We start from the raw sequence: 16,277 nt of genomic DNA on the forward strand, positions 1-16,277 counted from the left end.
TTATGCTGCTACTAATTAACGGTGAAAAGTGGACATATAATGAAGTACTAATACTTGAGCAGTAACTTTTTATGCTTCTTTATACATCTACTGTCATATATGTATTGTAATAGTGTAAAATTTGCTCCACTTTTACTGGACACATTAAATTAGTTTTGAACAATCTAATACTAAAAGCCATTCTCCGGTAATGTGACTAATTTTTTTAACACATAATACTTTTAAAGTAAACATCTGAGTCCTGAACTTTTTTCTCATGATACAGCTCTGAATATTTGTTCTACCACTGGAAAAACTGGTCGCTGTATTTTATGACCCTGTGAAGCAACGTCTACATCATGTTGATCATTGTTCTCTGATTCCAGGTGGAGTCTCAATGCTCATGATTCGTGAAGGGGGCTGACTTGTAGATTTTCAAAGGATGGATGTTTCATTGTGTGCATTTGAAAGGTAAGAAAATGAAAATTATTTTATGTATTTTTTTGGTTTTATCTTCATCAGGTGAAGGGAAAGTTCAGTTAGTAACATGACGTCATTTGTCCATATTTTTTTAAGGAAGCTGAGGTCCTTCAATGTGTGCAATAAGATGCTGGAAATGTTCTATCAGTCTGTCGTTGCTAGTGCCTTGTACTCCTCAGTGGTTTGCTGGGGGAGTAGTATTGCAGCCAGGGACTCCGATAGATTTAACAGGCTAATTAGGAGGGCTGGCTCTGTCATTGGCTGTGAACAAGAATCATTTGAGGCAGTGATGGAGAGGAGGTCATTGAACAAGCTGTTATCAATTATGGATAACCCTGACCATCCTCTCCGATTTGTGCTTGATAGACAGCGGAGCTCCTTCTCTAAAAGATTTAGACAGCTTCGTTGCTGTAAAGCACGTTATAGGAAATCTTTCCTGCCTTACTCCATTAATCTGTACAACACATCATCTTGGAGCATTAGACGATTCCTGGATTGAGAGTAATTGTTTACTGAATCAGCTTTGTATATATTTGCATATGTTTGATTCATCATGTGATTATGTATATGTACTTGATTGTGTTGGGTTTGTTTTTAACTTTTAATGTATTTTTATTTGTTTCATATTTTAGTGGGTTTTCTATTCTATTTATTGGTATGTGTGCTTGATATTGAGTGTGAACCACTGCTGAAACAATGCAATTTCCCAGATTGGGATTAATAAAGTATTTCTATCTATCTATCTATCTATCTATTCAGCATATCAGCTGCAAATGTTGGATTTTATTTTACCTTCACAGCTGAACCTAAATACACTCTCTAAGTCAACACATTTTGTTAAGCCACAATGTGTGACTTTTACCTCAGTTTCATCTCTGTAAGGAAAATCACGATTTGTCACGGCAACTGTAACTGGGCCCAGCTGTTCAGGGTGAATCTGAATGTGAGGTGCACCATGCAGATGATAAGGAGAGGTTTTAATCTTAACACAGAGCATCAATGTACAAAACACAAACTAACAACAAACCTGAACCAACCCTTGATCTAAAGAGTAGAATATAAAGTAAGACAAGTCTCTACAGCATCAGATTAGGCAACTATTAGAAATGAGCTTCATTCTTGACAACATAAACATTTCATTTCTCAAAGGACAACCTGAGCCTTCAATGATCAGATAAGCAAACTGAAAAACACTTCTATTTAATCACAGTGTGCAGTAAAACATAATAGTACAGGAAGTGTGAGCACCACCACCAAGCCTCGTTCGACACTTTGAACTCAAAAAAAAATTCCAGCAAGTCAAAATTTAGTTCATTTATTTACATTCTAACAGAATCACAGTTTCTAATAACAGAGTTTTTACTGACTTGACTGATCTGAAGCCAGTGACAGCAGATGTTAAATGTATGACATGTTAAACAACTCAGTCTGTAAAAGCATGAGGGGCATTTTGTCAATAGAGGTGAGACGATTCACCTCACTGGTTGTCTCCTGCCCAGGACAAGACTTATTTTTGACCAGTTGCATTTTCTTAACAGACTGACTGACTCCTTGCTTTTTAAAATGGAAAACAGCAATCACCGGCTGGGGCTGAGTTGACATAATCCAACATCATGTAAATAAAAAATTAAGAAGCCTCCCAGGTTCCAGCTGTACTCTGCAGGTTACTGTCACATGTGACTGTGGGGACATGGTTTTGTACCTTAAAGAGCCTGTTTGTTGCTAACAGAACTGAAATGTTTCCTGACGTGTTGTCGACAAACAAGACCTGGTGACGCCAAAAACTACATGCAGGTGAAGTCCCTCCTAACAGTCACATGGGTTAGCCAAGCATCTACACTGACTGGAAAGTGCTGCCTCTTCCTGGGGTACCAGAGCGATGGGCTTTGCTACACTACGACTGCCTTTAGACAACCACAGGAATGTTTCCAGAATTGAGTTCAGTACATTGGATTTGCCATTGCCCTGATAAAGTAAACCCACACCTGTGGTAGTCCAGTTACATCGAACTATTTGCAGATTATAAAAAGTTGAGAACAGAGAAAGTAGAAAAACAGGCACAAAAAATTAAGCATGATTGGCAACAGAAAGAAAAATTTGCTGCTTCTACTTTTCGTCATCATGTGAGTGCGATTGGCTAAAAAGCAGAGCGGCTGACAAGTAGCTAGCATTTCATAAGACAACCTGGACAAAACTACATGTGTAAATTACTGCAGTAAACCATTCTCTTGTTATTGAGATAATGCAGGAGTAGGAATGCTGCAGAACTTGCCTGAAAATCATCCAGGTTGAACAAATTCATTAGTATTGAAGTAATTCAGTGATAACTGTGAGTACATCCAATAGTGCATAGCTAAAGTGAACCGCTAATAGCTGATTCAGCATACGTAGTGTTCCAAAACACAAATATAGATTAGGCTAAAAACGGTGCCCACATTGTTCCACGCGGTATCCATGACATCATTACGTAGCCTATAGCGTACTTCCTGTTTCTTGTCAAAGTTGTATCTGTTCACACGAGTGGTGACTAATGTTTAATGCTTTGTCATAATTACGAGCTCAGGACCAGTGTTTGTCTTCTGACGCTTTCCAACTCCTGCTCAGTTACAGGTAGTGAGTTAATGTAGGCAGCAACTTTGAGGCCCATTTTTAGTCTCTGTTTGTGTTTTGGAAAACTAATTATGCTGAATTGGCTATTAACAGTTCATGTTTGCTATGAGCTATTGGATGTATTGACAGTTATCAGTGAAATACTAAAGAATTTTTAAAAACCTGATGATTTTCAGGCAAGTTCTGCAGTGTTCCAACACCCTGGGTAAATGTACCCCCTGGTGAATACAACACATTTCTGTAAAAGGGGTCTTCAACTTGACAAGTGGGCTGATTTAAAAAAAAGACTAGCCTTCCTTACACAGGGACTAATGTAGTGAGATGTAGACCATAACTGTCTTCATTTTTTTTAATTCATTTATTCTTGCAACGATTAAAGAAACAGTGAAAAAGCTCTCAGTCCCTGGGTACCATCTTAAATTTGCCTTTTTCTATGTCCATAATCCAAAAATATCTTATTGATAACAAAACAGAATCAACTGCACATCGTCACATTTGAGGGCAAAATGTTTCTGAACAACTCCAGTGATTGATCAACGGTAAAAATGTTTCGATGCTACTATTAACAGGCTTAGTGACAACGGCTGCTAGTATCAGATGTCAGTTTATTAGGTACACCTACCTCAAACTAAGGCAGTCTAATTCAATAAATTGTGCAGTAAATCCTCCTGCGTGAAGGTGACTGTGATATCGTTGTGAAGGCTGAAGTTTGTGCTGTACTGTATTAAACAAAGAGCTGTTTTCTATTTTTTCTTTTTTTTTTTTTGTCCACCAAGGCTAACTAACAAAAACAGCTCCAGCCTCCACAATCACCACACAGTTGATCCAACACCTCTGAACATTATCGCCTTCATGAAGGAGGATTTAATGCAGGACTGTTGGATCAGACTGAGTTGTAGCTAGGTGTACCTAACTGCTGCCTTTCAAACACACCAATTTGATGCAGATCTGATATCATGTTAACCAGGTGTCTTACATAGTTCACAGTATGTGCATTTCCATTGCCCAGAACCTTATAAACAGTTTGTGTGAACAGGAAGAGGTCGGCATTTTGGGAAACATGCTCATTTACTCTCCTGTCGAGTTAGATGAGGAGAGAAATGCCACGGTTACCGCATCATGCCTGTTACCTGCCGCCTCTGTTTGTTAAATATGAAGCTGCAGCTACCCTGGCTCTTTTCTAAGGTAAGAAGCACCTTGAAAGCTGCAGCTTGAACACATATCTTGTTTGTATAATCTGCACAAAAACCAAAGAGTAAAAATAAGTTGTGGTTTTATGGGGAATGAGCTGTTTCCCCATTGCCTCCAGTCTTTATGCTAAGCCAGGCTAATCATCTCCTTTAGTGTAAAAATGAGGCATATTGATTTTCCCATCTAACTCTAATGCAAGAAAACAAATGAGCATATTTACCAGAACTATTCCCCAAAGCTCCTAAATGTAATAATCTTGCAATGTAAAGTTAATGTTCTATGGAGATAACGTACCGCAGACTGACATTAACTGTGGCACATGGAGTAATGTGTCTGTCAAAGAAAACAGTTTCTTCCCTGCAAGGGACTCACCGAGTGTGACAGCAGGAGAACACAGAGGTTGCTATGGCAACACACCAGGTGGACACTTCTGAATGAGTGAAACAGAATCCAGCATGGTAGAAGTCCGGACAGACATCATCTTCCAGAGTCCAGCATTTAAAAAGTGGGGGCAATACTCTGAGACTGGTGAGGGTGTATGACATAACCACACGATGGAAAAGGCTGTGAGCAACTGTCTGGATTGACGTGATCCTTCATATTTAGGGGTGTTTGAGAAAACTGCTGACTAAGAACTCCTGGTATAATGCATAACCCTGAAACATGCCATTTCCACAGACAGTCTGTAGTGAGTGATGATGACTGCTCACCAGGCCACATGCTGCTTAAACGCAGGCTGCGCCTGTGTCCTATTGGGTCGGGATGGACACCGAGGTTCAGAGCCTTAAGGAGGAAGTTAGCAGTTCAAACCGCACAGGCAACATGTTGTTCACAAATGGCTTCCGTTAGAGACTGTGACATCACCTCTTCACCCTGGCAAAGAGATCTGCTTGGTCTCCTGTTACAGACCAGAAGACTGGGAGGGACGGTAGGGTCCATTCACCTGAGATGGAGAAAAAAAAAAGTGAAGGTTAACACAGATCCCGGGGGAAGGTTGGGACATCATGTGCATAGTTAGAGACTACACATGGTCAAACATCATAAAATGCATTATCTTGGTGTACTTAATAATCTGAGTGTTTTCTCAGGTAACCAGTGATGTGTGCACACAGCTTGTTTCTGCCACAGGGCTACATTTTAGTTAGCATCATTTCCCAGACTCCACCTGCAGTGTACTGTAACACAGTTGAGCACACAGAACTACTACCAGCAATTGGCTGGAAGACATGCAGTGCACTACAGCCTCACAGCATAGTGTGTTCACATGCTGACAGTTAAAGAGCCCAGGGTGGGGGGGACCTAAACAAGTTCCTGATGACGAAGTGAAGTCTGAGAGAACATTATAGACTGCACAGAGTGTAGCATCTCAGGACTATGGAAACAGAGATGAAGCAGCATCTCACTACAACAGTTACACAGAATGACACACAGTTGTTGGGTATAATAACCAGGGATGTCTCGATCCAGTTTTTATTTCACAGAACAATCCTGCTCAACTGGACCAAGCACCTCTCAGTCCTCATCCAAGATTCCAAATCCACATTTATACCTCTGATGGGCCAACACAAGCTACAAACCTGCATAGAGTCAAAATAATCAACACCTGATCACAAGATGTTTTTTTTACACATTTACAGAACTGGACGTGAAAACCAGCCTCTCATGTCTCAGTCTGACATTTCTGTCTTTACACACTGACTCAGCCTCAGTCACAGGCCTACATCTACTGGTTTAAACATGTCTTCAGACAGACTTGTGACACTTTGTGATGGTTCAGCGCACAAGAATAGAGCTACAGCACCAGAGCGTTGTTACATCAACGCAGTTCCTACCCATGACTACACTGAATTATCTACACACAGCATTCCAGACAATAGCATTTTAAGTCAGTGTGAATACTGATTAAAACGTGTCATCTCTATAAATGCACACAGACACGATAAGTCATTAACAGACAAGAAACAGATAAATTGTTTTTTCTTATTTTGTCTCTGATGAATAGGGCTCTGAATAAAGTGCACTTAAGTGTAAACATATTTGAGTGTTTGGGTTCAGTGAGGACATGGGGAACTCGGCGGGAGGTTGGGTTTCCATTAAAACACAATGACCCAGTGGGCACAGATGAAGCTGTGCAGTGTGCAACTCGAAATGCAGGCTTATGTTTCATGACACTTCCCAACTTAGAACTGATTGGAAATTTTAAAAAATGTGAGCTGCAAACACAAATGCTCAAATGTATCAAAGTCTGTCACTGTTCTCAGTGCTAAATATTCACAAGTGCTTCATGCTGAGCTCTGCCCCCACTGATCCCACACACAGGAGCTAATCCTATAGTGACTCAGGTCACGGTGTCTGAAAGGCCCAGACGTCCTGACAGTTGACCAAATTAAGGGAATGTTAAGAGGTTGAGAGTCAAGCCTCTTCCCAGGTGTGACACCAGGCTATCACTTCAGCTACATCAGTGGCTTTCCTGAACACATCAGAAAAATTACATGACGACATTTTGAAATAATTTCTAGAGATAGTTGGAGATCACGTGCCAGTAACGTCCCTGCATGATGCTCTTACCCGTGCATCGTACTCCAGGACAAACGGAGGGATGTCGATCTGCTCAGGTCTGATGCAGGTGAAGAGCTGCCGCAGGTTGTCCAGGTAGCGGACCTTGTCCTTCAGCCCCGACACACTGAAGGTTGTGAAGAACCACGTTGAGGCCTGGATCAGTGTGAAAACCAGAAAAAAGTATGATTTAGCATTTGATCTAAATGTTACGTTACAACAATAATATTCTTGCCATAACCAGCATTTAAAAAAAAAAGTGAACACAATGTTCTAATGCAGCAACAAAACCAGAATTTGTCTAATGAACCTTTAATGATCCCCAAGGGGAAGTTTGGCCATTGGAGCAGAAAGCACTGCAGTTCCAGTAAACCACAATAAACAACAAATTAACCCGAATGCACACTTCTGCACTGAGGCTGCACAGCTCTCTAGATTTATACACACACACACACACATATATATATATGTATGCAAAGGTTTGATTTTGCATCAGGATCAGTGCACACTGTCAGGGCCAATCACAGCTTATCTTGGGAATTTTAAGCCTCTGTCCAAGAACAGTTGTTGAAACTTTTTAGTGAGTGAGACCTATGATTGTTGAGCTGTTTAAAGTGATAATGTTGTTGCAGTACGGCTGATGTTTGTGTAAATTTCATTTTGCTCCAAGTGCACAATGTATTTAAGAGTCATATCACATTCACAAAAAAAATTACAGTCAAACTGTACGAGACATGGAAAAGGGGCATTTTACTGTCATGTGGTAAACGTGGTAAAAATATCTCTCAATGGAAACCAGTGTGGCCCAGACCGATCAGTGGAAACCAGTGTGGCCCAGACCGATCAGTGGAAACCAGTGTGGAGTGGAAACCAGTGTGGCCCAGACGACCGATCAGTGGAAACCAGTGTGGCCCAGACCGATCAGTGGAAACCAGTGTGGCCCAGACTGATTGGGTCCTGTTTAATCCCAAAGACTAAGGAATTATTTTGACTTTGTTCTTCACAGTACAGGAGTTGTGAGCCAGACCATGCAGTGGCAAATCCAGTAGGAATGTACGACTTTATACATGCAGTGACACACTAAATGCACAGAATGACCATAGGTCTTCTATTCCTAATACTACTGCTGCAACTTAAATTGTTATTAAAGTGTCTAGTACTTGATGACAGAGAATGTAAACTGTACAATTGGCTCTGTTGACATTAAAATAATGTCTTACCTTAGAGTGAAATGTAGGATGTATGAAGTAGAACGCCTTTAAATTCCTTTTAAACCTGCAATAGATGAGAAAGACCTCAGCTAGAAATACTCACAGTAAGGTTATGACAACTCACTACATCTTAAAAACTGAGGTTCCATGTAAACAATGACCATGACAGAGGTGAAGTGAGCAGGTTAATTATCTGAAAGAGAAGACAACATATCTGTGATTCCCCACCCCATCAGCATCCAGCCTTAGGCCCCTGATGTCTAGCCTTATTGATAAAGTACAGCAAAGTGAACGTTTCCAGGATTTGGATACAAATTGAATCACTGTGTCATAATGAACCTCTAGTTCTATGCTAATGCTAAGACATGCTAATAGAGTGATAACTTGTGATAGCTCATGCCCTACTGAGGAATGCAACCTATTTTAAGGAGATCAGATTAAACTGTATGTCAGACACAGCGAACATAAAACATCAGGAGTAACACCCTGGCTGAAAGAAACAGTGTTTTAAACATTCACTTTGCTGTTCAGGTCTCCTCTATCACCTGTCCTTAACCTGACAGCAGTGCACTTTGTAGTTTAAGACAAAAGTTAAACAAATACAGAATAGATTGGTAAAGACATGTTTCCTGCATCTTCCACAGTACAGTGATGTAGTATGCTGCCTTGACCACAACCAATCAGATGTCAGAACCACCTGACCACCAAATTAAGCCAAAACGAAGACAAATTCTTGGATCAGTGACCGTTCAGTCCACCCAGCTGTGTGAGACAGGAACTGAAGGAGCCTGGCGACTCGACAGCCCAGAGCTGGGGAAAGCTCTACTTTATGCAGATTTTATGTGATGGAGGTCAGTGACAGCCAATCGGAATTATCTCAATTCCCATGGAAATGGAGGAAAAGATTTGTGAGAGAGTTTTCAGTACAATGGAGGAGATCTGTCTTCACGGTCTCTGGCTTCCCAGTTCTCTGTGACACGTCTTTATTGAGTTATAAAGACACGAGCCATGTACATGGAAGCACCTAGTACAGCATATACATCAGGAGACATCTGTTCAGTCATAGTAGAGCATGGAAAATGCGTAAGCATCACTGCAACCCAGTGCCTACTACTACTTTGTCTCTGTATGTGTGAACACAAGCAGCCTGCACATGAAAATCCTTTTAGTCACTTTGTCGACTTGTCTCCATGATCTCATACACTGAGCTCAACTTCAATTCAGTTTATTTATATGGCACCAAAACACACACAAGAAAACCACTTCAAGGCACTCTGCATAGCAAGGTCAAGACCTTTTGGCTCCAGGTCACAGGTGAAGTCATACCTTCAGACAAAAGTGGTTTTACTTATAGTAAATTTGGTTCAGTGCAGCCTGTCAGTCACACACGCTAACATCACTTATGTAAAGGACCTCAAGACATCTGAACTCCTTCATTTATGGCAGCAACTCAGACCCAACCAGCAGGGAACAATCCACCATCACCTGGCAGAGCATCAGGAGCTGAAAACTGAAGCTGCCACTTCACCCATGGCTGCAAACTGGCCAGTGCGTGCTTGAGGTTACAGTCCAGTGAAACCAGAAAACCACATAATCAGCAAGAAGCACAAAGATGCAATCCTGAGGTCACCAAACCAGTATAAACCAGTTAAGCGGGTGATTCCCTAATAAGTGATACAAACCCTCTGCCTCTGATTTGAAGATGGGTGCCACCAATACCGACAGTATCTGTCCCCTGGGAATCGTTGCCCCTGATTTCCATGCAACTGAAGCTGAAAATTCCCCAGAGCCTGACGGTGAATCTGTGGCACCAACTAACATGATTTAAGCATCACTGTAATTTCAAACTGATGACAAACTTCAGTAAGGGGAGACTTCATGGTCGTCAAGAACCTGCATCGCTCATGACAGTTTGCATTGTCCTATCAGACACAAAGCAGTAAAAGTACATCTGTCATGTACTACAATACCAAACCAATATCTTTTAGTTGAGAGGTGGGAACCAGGAGTACTAAACCATGGTGTGGTTTAGATTAGGTTAATAATCGAGCTCGTTTGTCTCCTGGAGAAAGTAATTAACTTCTGCTGACGTGGTCAGACAGTTTTGTTCATGTTTGTGAGGTTGTCAGATGCCAAAATGCATCTGCAGCCAGTCAAAAGCTTGATGGGTTGTACTTGTTGGACATGGTGGGCCAGGGACAGTGGTTCCATTGCCTGTGTAGATCAACAGATCACTAACTGCTTGAAGAAAAAAAAAAAAAGCTTCACACATCCAAACAAAAGATTTGGGGCACATATAGTGTGAACACAATGTGCAGCTTGCCTCGCTGAGCAGAACAAGAATAGCAGTACCAGAGGAAAGGGTTTGATTCCCACATGTGGTGCCTGACCCCACAATACTGTAAGGTGCTGTATATGTGCGTGTATATGTCCATACACTGAAAACCTTCATATCAGCTGTAAAACATTCAAATCAGCAATCCTGACTGCAGGCTAAACAGTCCACCTTCTCATGAACAGGTTTAATGAGCCACAGCTAAAAGCGTCGGTGGAGCTTTGAATAACCCTGGCATTTGAAGGTAATTAGCATGACGCCCTAGGCTTCACCGCTCGCTGATGAATCAGCAAAGTGCACTACAACAGTTATTATAACTGACTGGGGTTTTCCTGTTCCGATGAAAGAGGAAGCTGAAGGAGGCTGTCTTCATTCATATTTTGAGTGTATGCATATGGCATTTTTGTTTCGTACCATCTTAACTGTATGAATTAAACGTCAATTTTGACAGTGTTTCAGTGACAAATTAAGAGCAAACAAAAATATGTCCCTTAATAAGAGCAACTACTAGATGCTAGTTTAGCTCTTAACTAAACTTTCCAGACAGAAAAGGGTATGTGTGAAACTAGCTGAAGTAAAGAACAGAAGAATGGGGGTCGGGGGTTGAGAGGAGCAAAACGAGTGCGTGGAGTTTCCCACTGACACATGAAACTCATTTGGTTTTGGTCACTAGACACTAAAAAGAGACGAGAATTAGAAAGGCTGAAACCTGTGGAGCTCTAGAGGTGGTTTTTGAAATGGCAAAGCACAATATGATCTTCATGCCAGTATTTTCAAATGCTTTATTAAACCTACACTAAACTACACTTGCACTAATTAACAACAAAACGATTCCATTTTTTTAACCACCTGATTTCCATAGCTCTGGGGAATGTTCAGATTATGAAGAAACCAATATTTCAGGTGATTTAAGCCACTTTAGTTGAGCTAAAATAAAAAGTGCCAATACATACGTACTTAATCAATACCAAAATCCCAAAATCATGACTTGTCGTCTACAGCTGTGTTTCCACTGTGGGAACATAGCGAGCTGTACACCCTGTGCTTCCCTTAACTGTCTCCTGGCTTAACCTCCTGGGTCAATGCGTTCTGTCCTGCTTTGCTTTTCCACTGTATTTTTCCCCTGTGTGTAGAAGGAGGGGCTGTGCTCCTCTCTCTCTCACACAGACACAGCTCAGCAGAGGATCACAATGCTCCTTAGAGCAACAAAATCAGCCAGTAACAGACTGTATGAGCAGTTTATCAAACAGCCGCTAAATAAGAAGAACACAAACTTGCAGAAATGTGATGTCTTTTACATCTAAACCAGCAAGAGGAGTTTTCAGAATCTTGGGGGAAAATTTAATCCTTTAAGTTTCTCAAAAACACGGATTTACAACGCCTGTCAGAAGTAGTCACCCCCTTGGATGTTTTACCCTTTTATTGATTTTATAAATCAATCTTGGTCAATACAATTTGACTTTTGTGACCAAAAAAAAAAGAAAGACAAAAAACCTTTTTAATGTCAAAGTGAAAACAGGTTTCTACAAAGTAAAGTCAATTAAATAAATTTATGTAATGTGAAACAAGCGATTGCATAAATATCCACCCCCTTCAAGTCAGTCTTTAGTAGATGCACCTTTGGCTGCAACAGCAGCACTGAGTCTGTGTGAATAGGTCTCAATCACGCTTGCATCTGGATGCTACAATTTTACTTCATTCCTCTTTGCAAAACTGCTCAAGCTCTGCCAGGTTGCACGGGGATCAGGCGTGAACAGCCCTTTTCAAGTCCAGCCACAAATTCTCTCTTGGGTTGAGGTCTGGGCTTTGACTCGCTCCAGAACACTCACCTTGTTGTCTTGAAACCATTTCTGTGTAGCTTTTGCTGTATGCTTCGGGTCATTGTCTTGCTGGAAAATAGATCTTCTTCCAAGCCGTAGTTCTCTTGCAGACTGAATAAGATTGTCCTCCAGGATTTTCCTATATTGGGCCAGATTCATTTTACCCTCTACCTTTACAAGCCTTCCAGGGCCGGCTACTGAGAAGTATCCCCACAGCATGATGCTGCCACCACCGCGCTTCACAGTGGGGATGGTGTGTTTATGGTTATGTGCAGTGTTTAGTGTCAGCCAAACATAGCGTCTTGTCTGATGGCTGAAAAGCACCATTTTGGCTTCATCAGACCAAAGAACTTCCCTCCCCTTGACCATTGAGTCTCCCACATGAGTTTTCTTCAACAGTGGCTTTCTCTTTGCCACTCTCCCATAAAGCGTTGACTGGTGAAGAACCCAGACAACAGTTGTTGTTTGCAGAGTCTCTCCCATCTCAGTTGCTGAAGCTTGTAGCTCCTTGTAGTCATAGGTGTCTTAGTGGCCTCACTCACTAGTCTTCTTCTTGCACGGTCACTCAGTTTGAGGACGGCCTGATCCAGGCAGACTTAGACATGTGTCATGTTTCTTCCATTTCATGATGATAGATTTAACTGAACTCCGGGGGATGTTCAGTGCCTTGGAAATTTTTTTGTATCTATCCCGACTTTTACTTTTCAATAATCTTGTCTCCGAGTTGCTCGGAGTGTTCTTTTGTCTTGGTGGTGTAATGGTAGCCAGGAATAACGATTAAACAGGGACTGGCCTGAATAATAAAGGGGGTGAATATTTATGCAATCACTTATTTCCCATTACACATTTTATTTAATTGACATTACTTTGTAGAAACCCCTTTTCACTTTGACAAAGAGGTTTATTTTTGCCAATAAAGCCAAATTATATTGACCATGACTGATTTATAAAATCAATAAAAGGGTAAAACATCCAAGGGGGTGAATACTTTTTTTATAGGCACTGTAGATCCAGGTCTGAGGTCTGGACAGCATCTGTTGGACGTCTGATAGCATAGTGCTGACAGCTCAAAGAAAGATCATCCATATGTTGTTATGTATGATTTAAAAAGGCAGTAGGAAGATTTTTAAAGGTTATCTTTAAATTTCCCTTGCCTATCCTTTATGTATCAAAAAATAAGATATCTTGTACGTACATGATTCAGGTTTCATTTAAAGGGTGTAAATCTGAAGTGAGTGGACTAGTTTTTATGGTCTACAGACACATTTCTACTTATAGATGAACCACCAAAGGTGCATTCTTCAATTAAATTAAAAACATATGTCTAACACAGCATGTTTAGGTGACTGGTTTAGAACAAGTATTCAAATCTTCAACCCTCTGATTAAGGCTGAGTCACTTGATCGCCACAAGAACTCGCTCCAAGTTTTCCTGTTCCAAATATGGCCGCCAGATTTCCAAAACCCAAAATAAGGCAAAAGCATTTCACAGCTTGTTTTGCTTTTCCAATAATCTAAGCACTGTAACCTTGGCTGTGTCATACTGTAGCATAAACAATTTTTTTTTTTACCTTCAGTACGCTGGCAGAAGACAGTGGAGCCAGAGGGGTATATAGTGAGAGCCAAACAAGGGTCAAACAACAGCCAGGCCTCACACAAGATGTGGCATTTTGCAAACATGATCTAATCTAGCTACAGATCTGACACCGAGGCGGCAAGAGACAATTCTTATTTTGCAATTTCACACTTCATTATGATCCTGCACCTGGCCAGATGTGATGATATATTATAAACAGAAAAACAGACACCAGGAGCTTCCACATTTCCAAAACTTTGGTGTAATTTCTTAAAATAAAAATCCTCCTGCTCCAAGTCTGATGTGCCATTTTGGACAGAGATGTGATGCTAATTCAACTGCAAGCCCAGAACATACTGTACAGTACAGAACACTGAAGCTGGTGCCTTTGGGTGGGTGAAAGGTTAAAGCAATAATTTCCACAGTTTTCTTCTTCAGTCATTGTGTGTGATAAAGGGACGAGAAAACATGGGAGCAGAAAGACTACAACAACGGGAACTCAAGTCATGTCGAATCTAATTATCCTTTCAACTTAATCCTATTCAACTTCAAAATAAATACATGTAACCACCACAACAACATATCCCAGCATGCATTTGGTGTAAGATTTAAATGATGTTAATTTGACTTCTGCAGGAGTCAAAGTCAAACAAGGAGTGTGAAGTGTCTGACTGACTTGGCATCGACGATGTCATACAGATTCTTCAGGAAGGTGGAGTCCAGGTGGTTGTGCTCGCCAGTCAGTGTGTGGAAGTAAACCAGCACATACTCCTTCACTGTGATGTGGTCCATCACATGGATGAAGTACAGCAGGGCCTGCACACACACACACAGACACACAGACAGACTCGATCTGTGCGTTTACATTTTTAAAGTCCTGATTCTCCATGATTTTCCATTTATTCTTGTACAGTCAGATCATTGTGATTTGGTTTAATAGCAGGTTTGGTCACACTGTATTTATATAAGTACAGTTTTAGTACATTTTAAGGTGCTACAACACAAATATTAAATAGATCTACAGTATGTGTGCAATAGCCACTGAGAAAACCAAAAAATTAATTTACTTTGATTTAGAAATCTGTTCCCTGAATATATTAAACTGTTAACAGAGGTTTATATGACAGACATGCATACACACATTAAATTAGTACAAGATCTGCAGCACCTATTAACCTAGAACCTAACTCCTGTGTACGTAAATGAAATACAATTGCTCAGGTAGCACGTTAATAGAGGCGGCCATGAATTGACAGAAGCACAAACACACACAGATGATCCAAATAAGCAAGTGATACACACATGCAAACACAAACATACAACTTAGCGTCTGGGATCAATATAAAGGTGAACATGTGCTCACAGATATAAAGATGAGGCCAATCCTGACAACCAATAAAAGGATTTTACTTTGAAATAATTTTATTTTGTTACCTTTTCAAGGTCAATATGGGTCACTGGGATGTTTCGTCCAACCACAACCATCACCGTCCTGCCGCACATATCCACACCTGTGGACACAGTATTCAAAGGGTTCAGTCTTAAAATGGACAGAAACACAGACGCCTGCTGCAACTGATGCAGTTTGACTTCCTGTAGGTGCCATGAGGGAGATCATCACTGCTTCTGCTCAACTTTCTCAAATCTATTCAACTTTCAGTCAGGAGATGGACAGAAATTCATTCACTGTACTTAAAAAAATAATAATAATAATATTAAAATAATATAAAAAACGGCAAACATCGACTTGATGCTGTTTTCCAAATGTGAGGATTTGTTTTATTGCAAATTTAATGTCTGCGTCGAGTTGGTTGAACATTTCTTTTGTGGTATTTTCTAAACTAAATGAATCAGTCAGTGGCAAAAATTTACAACAGCTGAACTGATCATGACGATAACTACAAGTGGCTGACTGGAGTGTTCAGACAAGCAAATGGGAAGAGACTGTAGCTTTAAGTTCTTATGTTGCGTGATTAGTTACACTGAAATCACATAATGACAGACACACTCAATCTCAAATATTATGCTGTGTACAACAGCTGTATGAACCTAACAACCTGTAGAACTCCTGCAGTGACAAACGCTTGTGCTGCCAACACAAGCAACAATATTGGCAAAGATGGAAGTGGTCAATAGCCTCGTCACATCATGTATCTGATGTTTGTGCAGGAGAAACTATAGAGCTATTTTGTTTAATTTTTGTAATATTTGTCCTGTATTTTTCCTGAATTAAACAATATCCCTTCTTTTGTGAAGCACAACGACAATAACAAACATCTTTTGCATGTACACAAACAGCCGGATGCAGAGTCATCATTTATTGTAGTATTTTATCTTTGAACGTATTCAGATCTTTTCTTGCATTGCCTTCCTATACCCTTTCATTTTCAGTGTTTTGTCTATTTGTAGTGATGTGTTTGTGTTTTGTCACATTTGTCAGTTTTATACTCACTCATTTCAACTGTATTTCCTGCATTTTAAAATAAAGTTAAACTTGAATTATTTCTTGCTAAAACTTTT

General features: G+C 40.5%; 1 protein-coding gene across 3 annotated transcripts in view; it reads right to left on the bottom strand.

The window, feature by feature from the left end:
• Positions 1–3,408: 3,408 nt before the first annotated feature.
• Positions 3,409–16,277, bottom strand: part of gdap2 (ganglioside induced differentiation associated protein 2) — a 37,666-nt gene continuing 24,797 nt past the window's right edge. For all 3 annotated transcript variants that reach the window (XM_020617110.1, XM_020617108.1, XM_020617109.1), the window contains exons 10-14: positions 15,192–15,268; positions 14,434–14,573; positions 8,037–8,091; positions 6,829–6,972; positions 3,409–5,203 (exon numbers count right to left, since the gene is read on the bottom strand). In XM_020617110.1, coding sequence (XP_020472766.1) covers positions 5,162–5,203; positions 6,829–6,972; positions 8,037–8,091; positions 14,434–14,573; positions 15,192–15,268 — 458 coding nt within the window. In that variant the 3' untranslated portion in view covers positions 3,409–5,161. The remainder of the gene's footprint in view (positions 5,204–6,828; positions 6,973–8,036; positions 8,092–14,433; positions 14,574–15,191; positions 15,269–16,277) is intronic.

Source organism: Monopterus albus, unplaced genomic scaffold (genome assembly GCF_001952655.1).
Source record: "Monopterus albus unplaced genomic scaffold, M_albus_1.0 scaffold185.1, whole genome shotgun sequence".
Taxonomy (NCBI): domain Eukaryota; kingdom Metazoa; phylum Chordata; class Actinopteri; order Synbranchiformes; family Synbranchidae; genus Monopterus; species Monopterus albus.